We start from the raw sequence: 16,527 nt of genomic DNA on the forward strand, positions 1-16,527 counted from the left end.
TATGAATGATCCTCTTTTTATGTTTCTCGTCCTTGGACTTGACTTGACTTGACTCGACTCGACAATGGATTCCACAAGGTTTTCTTGCATTACAAAAAGCATATCTCATATTTCATAGAACTATATCTCATAGAATTATTTTTCGTGTTTCTCTACCTTCTCTTCTCGTCTACGTTTTGTAATCCATATGTCTCGTCTTATGTGCGCTATAAACTGTAAATTGTAAATTATAAATGGTAAACTATCAGCTGTATTCTTTTCATCTTTCATCAGCCATCCGCCATCCGCCATAGTTTCCTTCTTTCCCTCTCCATCCATGCCTTTGATATTATTCAATCCAAAATCAACCAACATGTCCCCTAAACGTTGATCCATCTTGTCACGCTCGAGTACGTTATCTCTCGTTCAACCACCCTCTTGACGAACTTTCTCAACTCACGAAAAGCTGGTCTTTACCTATTTTCTTTCTTTCTTTTGCAATTGCCTTGTGTTTCGCCTTTGTGGTGATTTTTCTGCCTTCAAACGCATTTTGCATAGAAATATGACTCAACATGAGGTCCCTTCGCAAGAGCCTTCCGAAACTAAAATCATTTTGGAAGGCCAAACAGAACGTCCCATCGTAATGATTGATAATTACGATAGTTTTACTTGGAACATCGTCCAGTACCTTTCGAATCTGGAAAAAAGGTACCCAATTTTGGTTATTCGCAATGATGAACTCACCGTGGACGAACTCGAGCAACTTCAGCCCTTAAAGCTCATCTTGTCGCCAGGTCCCGGCCATCCTGCTCGTGACGGTGGTATCTGCAATGAAGCCATTTCTCGTTTTGCCGGAAAAATCCCCATTTTCGGTGTCTGCATGGGTTTGCAATGTCTTTTCGAAAGCATGGGCGGTAACGTTGAATCCGCTGGCGAAATCATTCACGGTAAAGTTTCCAAAATTTACCATGACGGCTTAGGCTTGTTTCAAGGAATCCCTCAAGGCATCTCCGTTACCCGTTATCATTCTTTGGCTGGAACTATCAAGTCGCTCCCCGCTGACTTGGAAGTGACGAGCTGGACCGAAAATGGCATTATCATGGGTGCTCGTCACAAAAAGTATGCCATTGAAGGTGTCCAGTACCATCCTGAGAGTATTCTCAGCGAATACGGTAAAGAGTATATTCAAAACTTCTTAAACCTTACTGCAGGCACTTGGGAAGAAAATCATGTCACTATGCCTACAAAGAACAATTCGTTTAACAATGCTATGAAGGAACGCTCCAATACCGTTTCTTTTTCTTCCGCTGCCCCCGAGAATGTCTCCAAGCAATCCATCCTCAACGAGATTCACGCTCAGCGTCTCATCGATATCGCCGAAAGCAAAAGTAGCCGCGGCCATACTGTAAACGATTTACAAACATATTTGAACATGAACCTTACCCTTCCCGTGGTTAACTTTTATGACCGCCTCAAAAAGTCGACTCCAGCCCTCATGGCTGAGGTCAAGCGTGCTTCTCCATCCAAGGGCGACATTGATCCTTATGCCAATGCTGCTCAACAGGCTTTGACATATGCCAATGCTGGTGCTTCTGTTATTTCTGTCCTCACTGAACCCAAGTGGTTCAAAGGTTCCTTGGACGATTTGCTGCTTGCACGTCGCGCTGTGGATCAGGTTGCCGACCGCCCTGCAATCCTCCGCAAGGACTTCATCATTGACCCTTACCAAATCATGGAAGCTCGTTTGAATGGTGCTGACTCTGTCTTGCTAATCGTTGCTATGCTGTCTTACGAACAATTAGAATCTCTCTACAAATTTGCAAAGTCTCTAGACATGGAGCCCTTAGTTGAAGTCAACTGCGCAAGCGAGATGGAAGTTGCTATTAAATTAGGTGCCAAGGTAATTGGTGTTAACAATCGTAATTTACACAGTTTCGAGGTAGACTTGTCGAATACCTCGAAATTGGTTGACATGGTTCCTAAGGACGTTGTGCTGGCTGCTCTCAGCGGCATTGGCTCCAGAGCCGATGTTGAATTATATACAAAGCAAGGCGTTTCTGCCGTCCTCGTTGGCGAGTCATTGATGCGTGCTTCTGATCCTGCTGCCTTTGCACAGGAGCTTCTTCATGGTGCTTCCAAAAAAGAGGGTTCAGATGTCTCTTCTAAGCCCCTTGTAAAGGTATGTGGTACTCGCACTGTTCCAGCTGCTAAAACGATTATAGAATCAGGAGGCGATTTAATAGGTCTTATTTTTGCCGATAAAAGCAAACGGAAGGTGGATCTTCAAGTTGCTAGAGAAATCGTGGAGTTAGCCCATTCCAACGTTCGCAATTACCGAGACATGGGTAGCCCACTTGAAATACAGAAAAATTGGTTTGGATACCAATATCAAAAAATTGCTAATTCTCGCCATCCCTTGGTTGTTGGTGTGTTCAAAAATCAACCTTTAGAATATATTAAGGAGGTACTGTCAACCATTGATTTAGATATCATTCAGTTGCACGGACAAGAGCCATTAGAATGGGCCAACGACCTACAAAAGCCTGTAATTAAGGTGTTTTCTCCTAATGCATCAGAATTGTCTACACCAAACTACCACATACTTCCTCTCGTTGATGCATTTGTCGGAGGCCAATCTGGAGGATTAGGCAAAGCTGTTGATTGGAAAGCAGCCGCCCAAATCACGGTCCCTTATGTTTTAGCTGGTGGGTTGACCCCAGAGAATGTTCAAGAAGCTCTAACCACATCCCATGCTGCGATCGTCGATGTTTCCAGCGGAGTAGAAACGGAAGGTATCCAAGATGACGAAAAAATCAAAAGGTTTATTGAAAATGCCAAAAAGTGTTAGAATTTTTGTTGATCGGGTTGTAAATTATCTCTTTATGAAAAATTGTTTTTTTTTGGAAAATTACTGAAAGGTCATTAAATATAATGTTTCGTATGCTAATGCTTATGCTTATATGCAAAAAAAAAAAAAAAAAAAGAGTTAGAATCATCAAAAAAGTAAATCGTAGTAAGGCATCAATGAAATGAATAAGGAATTAACTTCAATAACTATTGAGAGCAGATTATGTACACGGAACTATGAACAAAGGTATAGCAAGGATAACCGAAACTGATATTAGATAGCCAAGAACGAAAACGATCACATAAAGTACAAAAAAGGAACGGAAAAAAAATAAATTAGAAAAGCAACCGATAAAGAATGTTGTCCTAGTGAAACGATATCATACGGCTAGCAGTGAAAAAGAATGGTTTCAAAAATAAGTAGGTTCCATAAAATTGAGACGAGACAACGAAGCATGTTTAATGCTTCAGCCAAAAAGGGGTATAGAGAGAAACGATTGAAGATCAGTAGGAGAAAACTTTCCGGAAGGGTCATTCATTACTTGATTTTTGCATTTTGGCTTAGCCAAGCTAATCCTTCTAATAAGCCATCTCCTGTCAAAGCGCAAGTTGGCTGAACGTTCCAAAGACGGTCTTTCAACTTGTCAAGCTGAAGAATTTCGGTTATTTGAAGGGGTGAAAGGGCTAAACACCATGTTAGTAGCTAGTAAGGATTGTTCAAAAGGGGAAAGACACGACATCAATTCGTTTGTGGTTCTTTTGTGTGTACATACCATTTCCCAAATCTTGTTTATTTGCAAAAACCAAGAGAAGAGCATCTCGCATTTCACGATCAGAAATAATTCTGTGCAACTCTTGACGAGCTTCCGCCAGACGATGGCTATCAGCAGCATCCACCACAAAAATGAGACCTTTTGTTCCGGTAAAGTAGTGGCGCCAAAGAGGACGGATTTTGTCTTGACCGCCCACATCCCATACATTGAACCTGATGTTTTTGTAGGTGACTGTCTCGACATTAAAACCTACAGTGGGTATAGTCACAACGCTCTGATTGAGTTTTAATTTGTAAAGTATTGCTATAATCATGCGTATTAGAACTATTCAAAAAGAAAGACAAATGAAATCCTTGCTTGTCTCGTACAAAGGACTCTTATTTTAAAACATACTCGTTTTACCAGCAGCGTCCAAACCAAGCATCAAAATTCGCATTTCTTTATTGACGAAAATACGCTGAAAAGGCTTTGAAAAGCCCTTAACAAGACCGTTTCCCATGACAGACCGCCGATTATAATTACGAAAAGCCTTATTAACAAACCAAAATTAATGTCTTCCGAACCAGAGGAAAAAGCACAGCTTTCTCAATAGGAATATATAAAAGTTAAAGACAAGATAATCTAAAAGAAAACGAATCCTGTTTACCCCAAAAATGTACGGTCAAACGCGCGTCTCTACATAACCCATAAATCAACTCGGTCACCAAATAGAGCGCTTGAACACACCTCACTTTTTCTTTTACGTTGTTTGTTGTGACTTGCTGGCTACGATAGCGCTCTCGTTAACGTTCCCTAAACAATAAACAAATCGGGAAGACAAGGCTCAAAACAAAGAAAGAAAAGAAATCGTAGCTCTTCCATATTCAAGTGTAATACTCTTTCGCTCCTTTGCACAAACAATTCCCTATTGTTTTGGATACTTGTTGTGTCTTTCTCTTAAATACTCCTTAATATGATGCTAGTACGATACTCAAGGTTTAGGAAGTTTTGGAGAGTAAAAACCAGCTTGCGGTCTGTTTTACTTTACGAAAGAAAGAATTAACATAAAACATTGTAGAAAAGAAGGCTAGATAAATATCACCCAACGCGTCACAGTAAACAACTGAAAAATATTGTGTTCAGGATCGGTAGATCGGTAGATCGTCTACTACCTTGAAGTAAGTGCTTTCCGCCGTCATCGTATTTAAACTTAGCAAGTCTCGAATCTGTTCGTGCGGTGCTATTTAAGCTGAAGAATACTCTTTTCTTTATACGTTTGGTTTTATTATGTCTTCTGAAGAAAAAACGATCACTTGCAAGGTAAGTTAAAAAGACATTCTGCCGGAAGTAGCAAAAAACGGCGGAACCACCAATGTAGTTTACGTCCACGAATGATTCATGGAAAACAAAGTCTTACATCGCTTTCTTGGATCGATTCTTCCATCGCTGAAGTTTACCTCATTTCATGTCCATGTGCTAATCCATATGTATAGGCTGCAGTTGCTTGGAAGGCTGGAGAACCTTTGTCTATAGAAAAGTAAGTAACTAGTCAACCTATTTTTGGGCGTCGCTCCAACATTTGTTCCTTTGCTTGGGATTTTTTTTTTCTGTTGACATGCTTACTAACATTGGCCTGCTACTTCTCACCCGCTGCCTTTGGGATGAGAAGAACTAGTCGGCCGCTGCTATAGTGTTCAAGTTGCTCCTCCAAAGTCCCATGAAGTTCGTGTTCAAGTCGATTGGTCGGCTGTTTGTCACACTGATGCCTACACTCTTTCCGGTGTAGACCCTGAAGGTGCGTTCCCAATTATTTTGGGCCACGAAGGTGCAGGTGTCGTTGAGAGCATTGGCGAAGACGTTACCAATGTTCGTCCTGGCGATCATGTCATTCTTCTTTACACTCCCGAGTGCAAAGAATGTAAGTTTTGCCGCAGTGGTAAAACCAACCTTTGCTCCAAAATCCGTGAAACCCAAGGTCGTGGTTTAATGCCTGACGGTACTTCTCGTTTCTCCATTGACGGCAAGCCACTCCTCCATTATATGGGTTGCTCAAGCTTTAGCCAGTATACCGTCGTTGCCGACATTTCTCTCGTTGCCATTTCGCACTCAGCTCCTCTTCGTAGCGTCTGCCTTTTGGGTTGCGGTATCACCACTGGTTTCGGAGCTGCTACCCACTCTGCCAAGGTTGATGCCGGCTCAACCGTTGCTGTTATCGGAGCCGGCTGTGTGGGCCTTGCCGCCATGCAAGGTGCCATTGCTTCAGGAGCCTCCCGTATCATCGCCATTGACATCAATTCTGAAAAGGAAGCTTTCGCCAAGAAATTTGGTGCCACTGATTTTATCAATCCTACCAAGGTCGACGATATTGTTCAGCACATCACAGACATGACTGACGGCGGTGTTGACTATGCTTTTGACTGTACTGGCAACGTCAATGTTATGCTTCAAGCCCTACAATTCTGCCACAAAGGCTGGGGAAAGCTTTGTGTCATTGGCGTGGCTGCTGGCGGTAAGACTTTGGCTTTCCGACCTTTCTTGGTTGTCACCGGTCGTCAAGTTTTGGGCTCTGCTTTTGGTGGTGTCAAGGGCCGCACTGAGCTTCCCAACTTTGTCGACGATTATCTCCAAGGCCGATTCAAGGTCGATGAGTACATTACTCACTCCGAAAATTTGCACACCATCAACAATGCCTTGGACCACATGCACGAGGGCAAATGTATTCGCTGTGTAGTTGATATGAGCAACCCCTAAATATATGCCAATAGATAGAAAGTGCCATGCTCTTCGAGCTTGATACTTGATACTTGTATACGTTTGCTTTTTGTTATTTACGCGTTCAATGGATAGTTTTGATCATGCCTATGTTTTTTGTTTTACTATTAGTATCACCTGGAAATAGTTGAGCTCTATTTACCATTTTTGTAGTGAAACTAGTCAATATGTCGACTGGACAACTACTACTGTAGTCACTGTACTATACTTATATATTCTAGTTGAATAAGTTCATTCATAATTTGGTACAATGCACTCGTAGTAATCTAAGAAAAGAGAGTGTTGCGCAAAGTTAAAGAGCACAGAGGGAATCCATGTAAATATCACAACATTCATCATAATGCAACATCTATTTCAAGCCATATTTACCCTTGAGTTCTTCGGCTAAAGCAACATATTCGTTCACAGCTTCTTCCTTCGGCTTGCCCTTCAATTCTTCCCAAGCATTCCACTTGTATTTACCCTTCATATCCAAAAGGCCAGGCTTTTGAGTGTTGTTGTCTCCAACAGTAGCTTGCTTGAACAAACCATAGAGCTAAAAGGATGTTAGTTTAATCTTGCTGCTTGTCCAAATAGCGTTTACCTTCAAAAGCTCATCACTGTTGGGAGTTTGCTTAAGCTCTTTAATTTCAGCAGCGGCTTTCTCAAAGGGAGTAGACATGTTTGTTAATGGTAAAAGCAAGTTCAACAAAGAACTTGAATATGAAGATATTACTTAGCGAGCTGCGCAGTAATCGTCTAACTATTCGTGTGCATTGTTGGGACTATGGTCAGTGAACAAACAGTGTAAAAATCAGGAGAGTACAGAATATTAAATGTAAAGTAGAAATATTATGCACAACATAGACCATCAAAAAGAAGGTATTATGGATTTCATTCTCTAAGTAGTGAACTCATTAGGTAATTAAAGCAGGTTTAAGTAGAAGCCTTGTCATTAGATACAGATTCGTTTAAATGTTGAAAAGGTTCAGCAATGTCATCCAGGTAGTCTTCCAGGCTTTTTGGTACGTTTCTATCAGTTTCACGATTCAATTCTGTAGTTTCCAAAGTTTGCAAATCTTCAACGGATAGCGTATTGTAGTACTCTCGGAAATGTTTAACAATTTCCTCATAAACCGCTTGCAGAAGCAGCCCTTCAATCCAAGGTTCCGTTAAGTAAGAGGATATTTGCTTATGTAAGCCCTCCACCTTATCCAGTCGATGCATAAGTTCACCCACGCTGTTTGGGTCATGTGCTTTCAAGGCGTTTGTAAAAGACTCAACCGCTGCCTCGACATATCCATTTACTGCAAAACGCAAGTATTCGTTCAACTCTTGTCGGGTATCCACCATATTGTTTATAAATTTAGGAAATGTTTCATACGCCAGTTGAAGAATGCCTCGAAGGTTAGAACGCCATTCACGCACGCGATCCCAAATTCTCTTAAAGTCGACACCTGCCTGAATATGTGCGTATTGAATTTCAAATGAGCTTAATTGCTCTTTCAAAACCAAAAAGTTCTTTATCAAAAAAAGCCTGGCAATCTGTGGATCGTTTTTATTGCTATAGTACTTGTAGGCTTCCATTAATGACCCGATGCAAGCATGTATGATTTCGAGCGCTATATCGTCAAAGACATTCGACTAGATGATTAGATTAGCTCATTAAGATTCATAAAAGAATCATTTATCTTACATCAAGGAGACGATATATTTTGGACAAAATAATCAAAGACTTTTGAACAACAGGGTACCATCCTTGTGCCATAGCAAGTCTCTCTGGTACATTTACGTTCACTTTCTCTTCGACATCATTCAAACCCAAATTTTCCAAATTGAATAATTGTGTCCCTTTGTTTATATTGGGGAAGAGATCATCATCGTTCGGTGTATAATTTTGAATATCTGAATCAATAGCTGCTTGTACTAGAAATAACACTCGATTTTGAAGTTCAGATACTACTGGGCTTAGATGTGTCGCGAGCTCTTTGCCTATTTCCTCTCTATCTCCTTCCGCTATCGAATTTTGGAAAGACCGTATGTAGGAGCAAACTTCACATAAATCTGTCAAATTTTTCTCACGTAAAATCATCGATCTGGAACCTTCGTAAAAGGTTTCACATATATTTTGCCAGTATTCTGTAAACTTTTCATTTGTTTCATCAAAGAATTCATTAAAAAGTCTGCTTTCGTCAAAGAAAGTAAGCTGTAGGATAGCTAGTGATTTTTGGATCTGCTTAAAGTTAACGCAAAATTTGACCCTCAAGTACTTACAAACGAAGTAATTGATTTTTCCAAGAAGAAACTCCTTATCTGACTACTAAGAACAGGCTGAAGTAAGCGCATACGGGTCTGTAAATAAAAGTCATAAAACGCAGTGAGATTAAACGTTTGTTCAGAAATACTCTTCTTAAATTCTATGAGCAGTGGTCGAAGCTGAAACGCAATCGCGCTAAAACGAGAATAGAACAAAGAGCTTTCGAATTGTTTGTCTGTTTGCTGGAACCATAATTAGTAACCACGAAGGTCGAAGCTCGAAACAAATTACCATGGTCTTTGCGCTCTGTATAACTTGGTCAGATGCTACTTTAATAAGACGGAAGAAATGATTTTTAAACATTGTAAATCCTTGAGCTAAAAGCCGTTTATATTGAGATAAATAGACCTCGCTCTCTTGAAAATCCAACTAAACAAATTAGTCATGAATATAATGAGTAAATCAGATCATACATTTTCTTCCAAGAAGTGGATACATCTGTTTATCTGCAAAATATAATTCCGAAAGGAACTTCTTGATACCAAGTCTGACGGCGGGTGACGGAAAACACGAATCAATTCCTTTAATGGAGCAAAATAAGATAACCCTCGATCGATATCATTAGCAAGTCTTGCGAATGCTTCCTATATCATATGTGTTAACAGGCAAGTTGATAAATTCAAAAGAATTTTACATACTTCTTCAGTTGCCAGCGTGTCACATGTCTGAGAAAACTCGTTCAATTTTGATTCTGAAATTGAAAAGCTAGTCTTTATAGATGACAAAGACTGCTTAATTTCATTTGTCTGCTGCGAAAGTCCATCCGCGAATGCTGAATAGGCTTGAAGCTCGCGCATGCGGATTTCCGCTCGTTCTAAAATTTCGCTTTCTCCATCTTGTTTTATCCAGCTCACGACTCTTTGTTTATCCTCTAGCCTTACCTCAGCGCCCAGCTTACACTTTGGAGTATGCGATTTCAAAGAGTTACATCGTCTTAAGGAAGAACTGGAATCAAATATCGGAGATCCTAAGCTTTTTATAGGCGACAGATTTTCCACTGTGGGTTTCGAAGATTCAGACGCGTTCAATGGCTTTTCCATGCGCGTTAATATTGACAAAGTGTTACTTTTCCCTTACCTGCAAAGAGTTCACTAAATCCTCATTTTCTGAATGTAAAAATTCCCATTGATCAAACATAATTTCATACCCTAATTGAGAATCTCTAGATTCCTTTTATCCATGCTGGAGCAGGTAGGATGTAAACAAGTGCTCTCTTAGGAGCCCGGTGAATTAATCACCGTAGTTTCTCAACTAACCGAAGTTTACCGAAATAGAAGTAACAGCAGAACTTTGGTTACTTATGATGAAAGAGTAAACAATGAACTGAAACAAAGTAAATGAAAAATGTGAGTAGGAATAAAGGAGTAAAAGAAGAGAAGAAGAGCGCTACATTCAGTTTTTCTCTGCCAGCTATGCATAGTTCGAGTCGTCTACCTTTGTAGCATACTATTAAGATGGACAGAATACGGGAATCTCAATACAAAAGAAAGCGACATTTACATTCCTACATTCAAAGATGCTGGAAGGCATATAAAATCTCCGGCTCACTACTACAGCGGTTTTAACACGTATAATTTGATGCTCGAAGTACAAAACCTCTACTAGTTATTTAAAAAAATTACCATTCACAGACGATTACTTATAAGGAATAAAATAGGGTCTGAATTTCAATAAAAGTCTTTATACAAATCATGAACTTTCGCTGGTCCCTAAAAGCAACATAGTACAACTTTACCGATGATTTAAATAATAAAAAACCTCATAATTTCTTATAGGAATAAGCAATGGAAAGCCAAAAGAAACCAAGGCAGTACTAGGAAGCCAAAAGGGAACGAGTAGCAGCTTGTATAAGGTTCGAGTATTTTTAATTGAAAGAAAAATTCACTTAAGTGGACGCAGAGGTAGGACGAGCACTGGAAGTAGGAGATTGAGCAACAGGTACATTGCCGAATCTAGAAAGGAAGTGCTTTGTCTGGGCCCATGCGTTTCTTGCTTGAGGAGGAACGCGGTGGTCGGCGACAGCACGGTCCATACGAAGGCCAATCTCTCGGAAGGATGCACGAGTAAAGTGGCTGCTGTTGTAACGCATACGAAGGAAGAAGGCATAGAAAATGAATTGGGAAAAGGTATTCAAGCGTAGGAAGAAGCCAAAGAAGTAACGGAAGAAGAGGAAGGCTTCAATGTTGGCTACAAGCTTCATAGCTGGTTGGAATTGAGTACGAGTGTACTTGTTGAGCAATTGGGAAAATTTATAGAAATAATTCTTGGGTTCGGTGCCGCTTGTGACAGAGGGAGAAACAGCCGGCAAAAGGTTGCTGCGCATGTAGGTGGAGATATGGAACGTGGCATAAATAGCATAGGGTGTAAGTGCAAATAAGACAGGGCGGTTCATAAACAAGGATAAAGCCAAACCAAAGTACAAGACATTATCATCAGTCATTATACGGCGTACAAATGGGGTGTTCCAAGAGGAACGAGAAAGGATGCTAGAGCCATAAACCTTGTAAAGGACAATGGAGTATGCCAAGACGGCTCCTGCGATGCCAGTCCTGAAAATGCATGATGAACCTTGACGGAAGGGAACCACTTGCAACGTATAAATAGTGCTAAACAAGACGACAGCAAACTGTCCCAAAAACCAAAAGAATTGAGTGTTCTAAAAATAAATAGATTAGCAAGTAGCCCTTAAATATAAAGACCATAAGACGAGTGCTTGAAGCGTCTTGTTGGAACGGGATGCTACGTATACCCTGAAGTGAAGACAACAAAGACCCTTTTAAGACCGCTAGAAATGGTTGTACTTTTTAATAGTTAAGTTAATTACCATTTCCAAAGGAAAGGCAAGTCCCTGTCATCCTCAAGTCCCGTTCCTAACGTAGTATGCACTTTCAAGTAAAACCAGCAAACTTACTTTGACAAGAGGAAGCAGGCGTTCACCTAAAGGCTTATTAGGAGACACTTTTGGTGGCATTTTTACAAAAAATCGAGTTGCTTTTTGGTAAGAGGAGGTTGCTTTGGGTAAGTTGGTAAACCCAGCAATGTATGATGTATAGGTTAACGAAGACTTCGAGAAGTGGCATCCCAGTAGAAGTGGAAACAGTTGCAGTTCTTGTTTTTGTATGTTTTAGAATAGTTACATTATTCTTTAATTGTTCAATTAAAAGAGATGTTTTTTCGATTGAGAAGGTCGAGTTTGGTGCATCAACATAATCGAGTCAGTTCGTACATTGAGCAGAATTCAATTGAGTAACTTTTATTGTACTAGCAAAATTTGATTTATTAAATAGAAACTTGTCGTATTCTACATAGCTATTCTCATTACAGGTTCTAAAATCATGGTTAAAAAGCAGACAGTATAGCAAAGATCAGCCGCATGTAGCAAATCTAAATACAATCAAACTTTTATTTATTTTATGAACACCTTCTTTGTGAAATCTTGTAAGACTCGTAGAAGAAAAGGAACCTTACTTCGAAAATGACAGTACCAAAGAAAGTTGGAAGAGTATATACCAGGAAAACTTTGTCTGTAACATAAAGCACAATAAATTCAATGAAAAAAGAAGACACAAGAGAGAAACACCGTTTCATTTAAAGCGCTCTCGTTCTCCATCAGACAAATCAAGGAAAGCTTGCAAAAAGCGAAATGGCCTGAGTATAAGATCTCTTCATCAACGTTTCTTTTTGACTTTTAATTCTTTCGATTTGATGAAATTATCGATCTATGAAACTATCTGTGTGGAATCTAAAAGTAGTACTGGGACTTTTGAATCAGGTTTCCATCTGTCTATAGCAAGCAACTTGAAAAATTTTAGGGAATTAACTCTTAGGCCCTTATCTTAATTTAATTGATTACCGTTTTCATTTGTGCAACTAAGAAGATAATTTTGAAATGGCTTCTCAAAAACTATGGGGTGGAAGATTTACTGGCACTACGGATCCTTTGATGACTGCCTACAATGAATCTATACATTATGATAAGCGCATGTTCAATGCTGACGTGGATGGTTCGAAAGCGTATGCGAAAGCTCTAGAGCAACGTGGGATCGTCGACAAAGTTGAGCTTGGAAAGATTTTGGAAGGATTAGAAAGCGTTCGCGCTGAATGGAAAGCAGACAAGTTTGTTCTCCATCCTTCTGACGAGGACATTCATACTGCTAATGAGCGCCGACTCGGTGAAATCATTGGCACAGGAATCGCCGGCAAGTTGCATACTGGTAGAAGTAGAAACGACCAAGTTGCTACGGATATGCGTCTTTGGCTTCGTGAAGAGATCAAAATTGTTAAAGCTTTTCTCGTTGATTTGTTAAAGGTATTTGCTTCTCGTGCCGAAAAGGACATCGGTATCGTTATGCCTGGATATACCCATTTACAACGTGCCCAACCCATCCGCTGGTCGCACTTTTTGATGTCTCATGCGTTCTCACTCCTGTCTGATTTGACCCGTCTGAACCAGTTGTACAACCGTGTCAACCAACTTCCATTGGGAGCGGGTGCTTTGGCTGGTAACCCCTTTGCTGTCGACCGAGAATTCCTCTGTAAGGAACTTGGTTTTGACGGCATTATCATGAACTCTATGAATGCTGTTGCTGACCGTGACTTTGTTATTGAATTTATGTATTGGTCTAGTATGGTTATGACCCATGTTTCTCGGTTGGCTGAAGATTTCATTATCTATTCTAGCTCTGAGTTTAGTTTTGTAACACTATCCGATGCATACTCAACGGGTAGTAGCATTATGCCTCAAAAGAAAAATCCTGATTCCCTAGAATTGCTTCGTGGTAAATCTGGTCGTGTTTTTGGTGACATGGTTGGTTTCATGATGTCCGTAAAAGGCATTCCATCCACCTACAATAAGGATTTACAAGAAGACAAGGAGGCTCTATTTGATTCTGTCAAGACTGTTTCTGATTCTATCCAAATCCTTACTGGTGTCCTTTCCACCTTGACTGTCAATCCTGAAAAAATCGCTAAAAGCTTAACCGCTGATATGTTGGCTACAGATTTGGCCGAGTACTTAGTTCGAAAGGGTGTTCCATTTCGTCAAACCCATCATGTCTCTGGTTCCGCTGTTCGTATGGCTGAAGAGAGAAACACCACAATCGACAAGCTTTCCGTTGATGACTTCAAGTCTTTACATCCTCTCTATGAGGATGACGTTGTAAATGTCTTCAACTACGAGGAAAGTGTTGAAAAACGATGTGCTATTGGCGGTACTGCTAAGTCTTGTGTACTGGAGCAAGTAAAGACCCTCAAAGAAGCTCTTAATTAGGTTATTACGATTTTTTTTTTTTTTTTTTGGAATTAAAGCTTACTTTGTTGCCATTGCAGAATATTCATAAAGCATTATCGTTGACATCAGCTTTTTTGATTCTTTGTATTCGTAGAACCAACTTTTAATTACACTTAATAACTTAAACGATTTTGCTCAAAGTATTTACTTTTTATTCTTTCGCTTTTTTCCTCCATCTTCATCATCTTCAGATTCATCCGCATCAGAAATGTCCCAAGTATCGTCTTTTGATAACGTCAAACCAAAACCCGCATCCACTTTCTTTTTGTTTTCGTGCTTCTTTAAATCTTCATTTTCTCTTCGACTCTGCAGGCTTGCCAAATGCTGGATTTGTTGTCGAAAATCTTTGGGACTATCCCGAGCAGTATCTTCTGCATTCTCAAAAAGCTTCCCACTAAAATTACTGAATTCATTGCTTTTCGGTTTTTTATCCTCAACATCTAGTTTTAGACGTTTTGGGTCAAAGTTGTCGTTATCTTCACTGTCGTGGAATGGATCGTAGTCATCTCCAGCTTCTTCAAATATGTCAGCATCTGTATCAACCTTCGGTAAAGGAACTATTTCTTTCTCCGTTTTTTCTTTAAAAGGTGGTGCTTTATCATCGGAGGAAGCAATCGTCATCTCTAATGGAGCCTTCTTTTTCTCCTTTTTTACCAGTCGCTTCAAAACACTACCGTTTTCAGCAAGTTCATACTTTACTTTCTTTCCTTCTTCAACAGTCCTTCGGTACTTGGGTCGCCCATTAGGATATACTGGTACACTTGTGCTTGTCGAGCTTACCAATGCGTCTTCAGAAGGTTGTTGATCTGCATTGCTTGTTTTTTCTGCCAATTCTTCAAGGAGATTATCATCTTGTTCTTCATTTCTTATTGGACTGGATCCCTTTGGTTCTTTCTCCATAAACTGAGGAATATCAGGCTCAATTTGCTGATACTTCGCTTTTTGTAAAAGTCTACGATCTAAACCCCGAACGAGATGAGTGGTTGACAGATCTCCGCCTAATTCTTGAGTTCTTTTCGAGAATTCATCTCCTGTGATTTCGCCCCGGTGAAGCTTACCTCGTAAATCTTGCACAAGACGATCGTTTTCAGAGAGTGTTTCAGGTTCATCGGCCACCGAATTTTTTGCTTCAGTCACCAAAGAAGAGGAAGGCTTTTTGAAATTAGGCTTTACATTTGAATGTCTTTTAGCGATCGATCTAGGTGGTAGCGATGTAGGCAATCTAGGATGCCGCCTGCCAAATGATGGACCCTGGGATCTCTTTGGTAATCTATCTAACTCTGAGGTTTCACTTCTAGGGGTAGCTAGCAGCTTTCGAAAATCATCCTGATTCATCTCTGTTTATAAGTGTTTTCCATCAATTTAGGTTATTCGATTATGACAAATTTTGAATAAACAAAAATAAAATTTTCTGTATTAATAGGAATTAAGTAAAGCTAGCAGCGCGCCACAAGTTCGTGGTTCCTGTGCACACTTTTTTAAACTAGTTAAAAATGTAAGTTCAAATCCAAAAAAGGGAGCCTGTCACATGAACAAATTTTGTTTTTATAGTTTATAAAATGTCTGTTAAATAGAATGGGTTAATATAGCGAAATCTCAAAACTTGGCATTAGTTGAATAGGATTGTTGTGTATAACTGTTTTGTCTTGACCACAACGCTTTATACCCAAGGGGAAGAAACCTTCATATTTTTCCTTTCGAGCTACTTCTTCTTCAGTTTCTTTTTTGATACTTTTTCTTTTGAAGAAAATTTATTTTGGACGTGTATTTTATAGGCAAAAAGCTTGTGGTGAAATCTTTGTGAATCATACCTTCATGTTTTCTAGAGGCATTTGGCGAACAGGATATATACCAAAAGGGAGTGTGGTTCGTCCCCAAGGCTTGAGTAGTCTTTTTTCCAGAAATGTTATGAATATTCATTCGAAGGAGAATGGTTATACTTGCGAATTGACCTCTTCGGCTCAAGATATTGATTCATTCTTTAATCGTGTGTTTGGTAGTACGAACTATATTTCAAGTCAAGGATTAAAGGAGCAGATTTTCACTCACAAGTCTTACAAACAGGGAAGAGTTGCTTACAATGAACCTCTTGTTTCGCTTGGTGTCGCGGTCGTTGATGTTTCTTTGATGAATCACTTCTTAAGGAATGGTAATGTAAACAATGTCCCAAAATACTCAGATATTACAAGATTCCGCTCTCCACGGCGAATCGCTTTGGCTACAAAAGATTGGGAACCTGAATCAGCGGCTCGCTGCATGCTTCCTTTGCTTACTGGGAAGTCTGATGAAAAGCCGCCCCTAGATAGAGTTTTGAGCACTACCATATTCAGTCTTGTTGCGGCTATTTATTTGCAAAAGGGAGGACAAGAAGCTATAAAGTTCTGTGATGAACGCTTGGTTAACCAGTTGATTCCTCAAAATGAACACGTTGAGAAATAGATCTCCACATTTTGCCTACTTCCAAAAGATCTCCCCTTTCAAATGGCTTTATCCTTCTTTTAATGCATCAGCTATACTTTATTACTAACTAGTCAATTTCAATTTTGTTTCGAGTACATTTTATTTCAATGATGCTCTGAATTTATATTAAT

At 39.8% G+C, this 16,527-nt stretch overlaps 9 protein-coding genes across 9 annotated transcripts; 4 read left to right on the forward strand and 5 right to left on the reverse strand.

The window, feature by feature from the left end:
• Positions 1-541: 541 nt before the first annotated feature.
• On the forward strand, positions 542-2,827 carry trp1 (anthranilate synthase component II, multifunctional enzyme Trp1; the record flags this gene model as incomplete). The annotated part of the gene is made up of 1 exon (XM_056182335.1): positions 542-2,827. One exon carries the CDS (start codon positions 542-544, stop codon positions 2,825-2,827), a length of 2,286 nt encoding a protein of 761 aa, XP_056037509.1.
• A 537-nt stretch (positions 2,828-3,364) lies between these two features.
• On the reverse strand, positions 3,365-4,098 carry arf6 (ADP-ribosylation factor, Arf family Arf6; the record flags this gene model as incomplete). The annotated part of the gene is made up of 3 exons (XM_056182336.1): positions 3,365-3,510; positions 3,600-3,902; positions 3,993-4,098. 3 exons carry the CDS (start codon positions 4,096-4,098, stop codon positions 3,365-3,367), a joined length of 555 nt encoding a protein of 184 aa, XP_056038196.1.
• A 767-nt stretch (positions 4,099-4,865) lies between these two features.
• fmd1 (glutathione-dependent formaldehyde dehydrogenase) lies at positions 4,866-6,329 on the forward strand (the record flags this gene model as incomplete). Its single annotated transcript, XM_056182337.1, has 3 exons — positions 4,866-4,898; positions 5,072-5,115; positions 5,270-6,329. 3 exons carry the CDS (start codon positions 4,866-4,868, stop codon positions 6,327-6,329), a joined length of 1,137 nt encoding a protein of 378 aa, XP_056037511.1.
• A 370-nt stretch (positions 6,330-6,699) lies between these two features.
• acb1 (fatty-acyl-CoA binding protein Acb1) lies at positions 6,700-7,011 on the reverse strand (the record flags this gene model as incomplete). The annotated part of the gene is made up of 2 exons (XM_056182338.1): positions 6,700-6,885; positions 6,934-7,011. The coding sequence occupies 2 exons, from the start codon at positions 7,009-7,011 to the stop codon at positions 6,700-6,702; spliced, it is 264 nt and encodes an 87-aa protein (XP_056038198.1).
• Positions 7,012-7,265: 254 nt separating this feature from the next.
• On the reverse strand, positions 7,266-9,783 carry cog3 (Golgi transport complex subunit Cog3; the record flags this gene model as incomplete). Its single annotated transcript, XM_056182339.1, has 7 exons — positions 7,266-7,973; positions 8,026-8,562; positions 8,604-8,828; positions 8,878-9,015; positions 9,060-9,230; positions 9,285-9,677; positions 9,724-9,783. The coding sequence occupies 7 exons, from the start codon at positions 9,781-9,783 to the stop codon at positions 7,266-7,268; spliced, it is 2,232 nt and encodes a 743-aa protein (XP_056038197.1).
• Positions 9,784-10,531: 748 nt separating this feature from the next.
• Positions 10,532-11,617, reverse strand: tts1 (tetra spanning protein 1, Tts1; the record flags this gene model as incomplete). Its single annotated transcript, XM_056182340.1, has 2 exons — positions 10,532-11,302; positions 11,558-11,617. The coding sequence occupies 2 exons, from the start codon at positions 11,615-11,617 to the stop codon at positions 10,532-10,534; spliced, it is 831 nt and encodes a 276-aa protein (XP_056038106.1).
• A 918-nt stretch (positions 11,618-12,535) lies between these two features.
• arg41 (argininosuccinate lyase) lies at positions 12,536-13,915 on the forward strand (the record flags this gene model as incomplete). The annotated part of the gene is made up of 1 exon (XM_056182341.1): positions 12,536-13,915. One exon carries the CDS (start codon positions 12,536-12,538, stop codon positions 13,913-13,915), a length of 1,380 nt encoding a protein of 459 aa, XP_056037537.1.
• A 165-nt stretch (positions 13,916-14,080) lies between these two features.
• Positions 14,081-15,271, reverse strand: SOMG_03552 (IK-like nuclear protein; the record flags this gene model as incomplete). The annotated part of the gene is made up of 1 exon (XM_056182342.1): positions 14,081-15,271. One exon carries the CDS (start codon positions 15,269-15,271, stop codon positions 14,081-14,083), a length of 1,191 nt encoding a protein of 396 aa, XP_056038104.1.
• Positions 15,272-15,751: 480 nt separating this feature from the next.
• mrp15 (mitochondrial ribosomal protein subunit L57) lies at positions 15,752-16,375 on the forward strand (the record flags this gene model as incomplete). The annotated part of the gene is made up of 1 exon (XM_056182343.1): positions 15,752-16,375. The coding sequence occupies one exon, from the start codon at positions 15,752-15,754 to the stop codon at positions 16,373-16,375; it is 624 nt and encodes a 207-aa protein (XP_056038105.1).
• Between the last annotated feature and the right edge of the window lie 152 nt (positions 16,376-16,527).

This window comes from Schizosaccharomyces osmophilus, chromosome 2, assembly GCF_027921745.1.
Source record: "Schizosaccharomyces osmophilus chromosome 2, complete sequence".
Taxonomy (NCBI): Eukaryota; Fungi; Ascomycota; class Schizosaccharomycetes; order Schizosaccharomycetales; family Schizosaccharomycetaceae; genus Schizosaccharomyces; species Schizosaccharomyces osmophilus.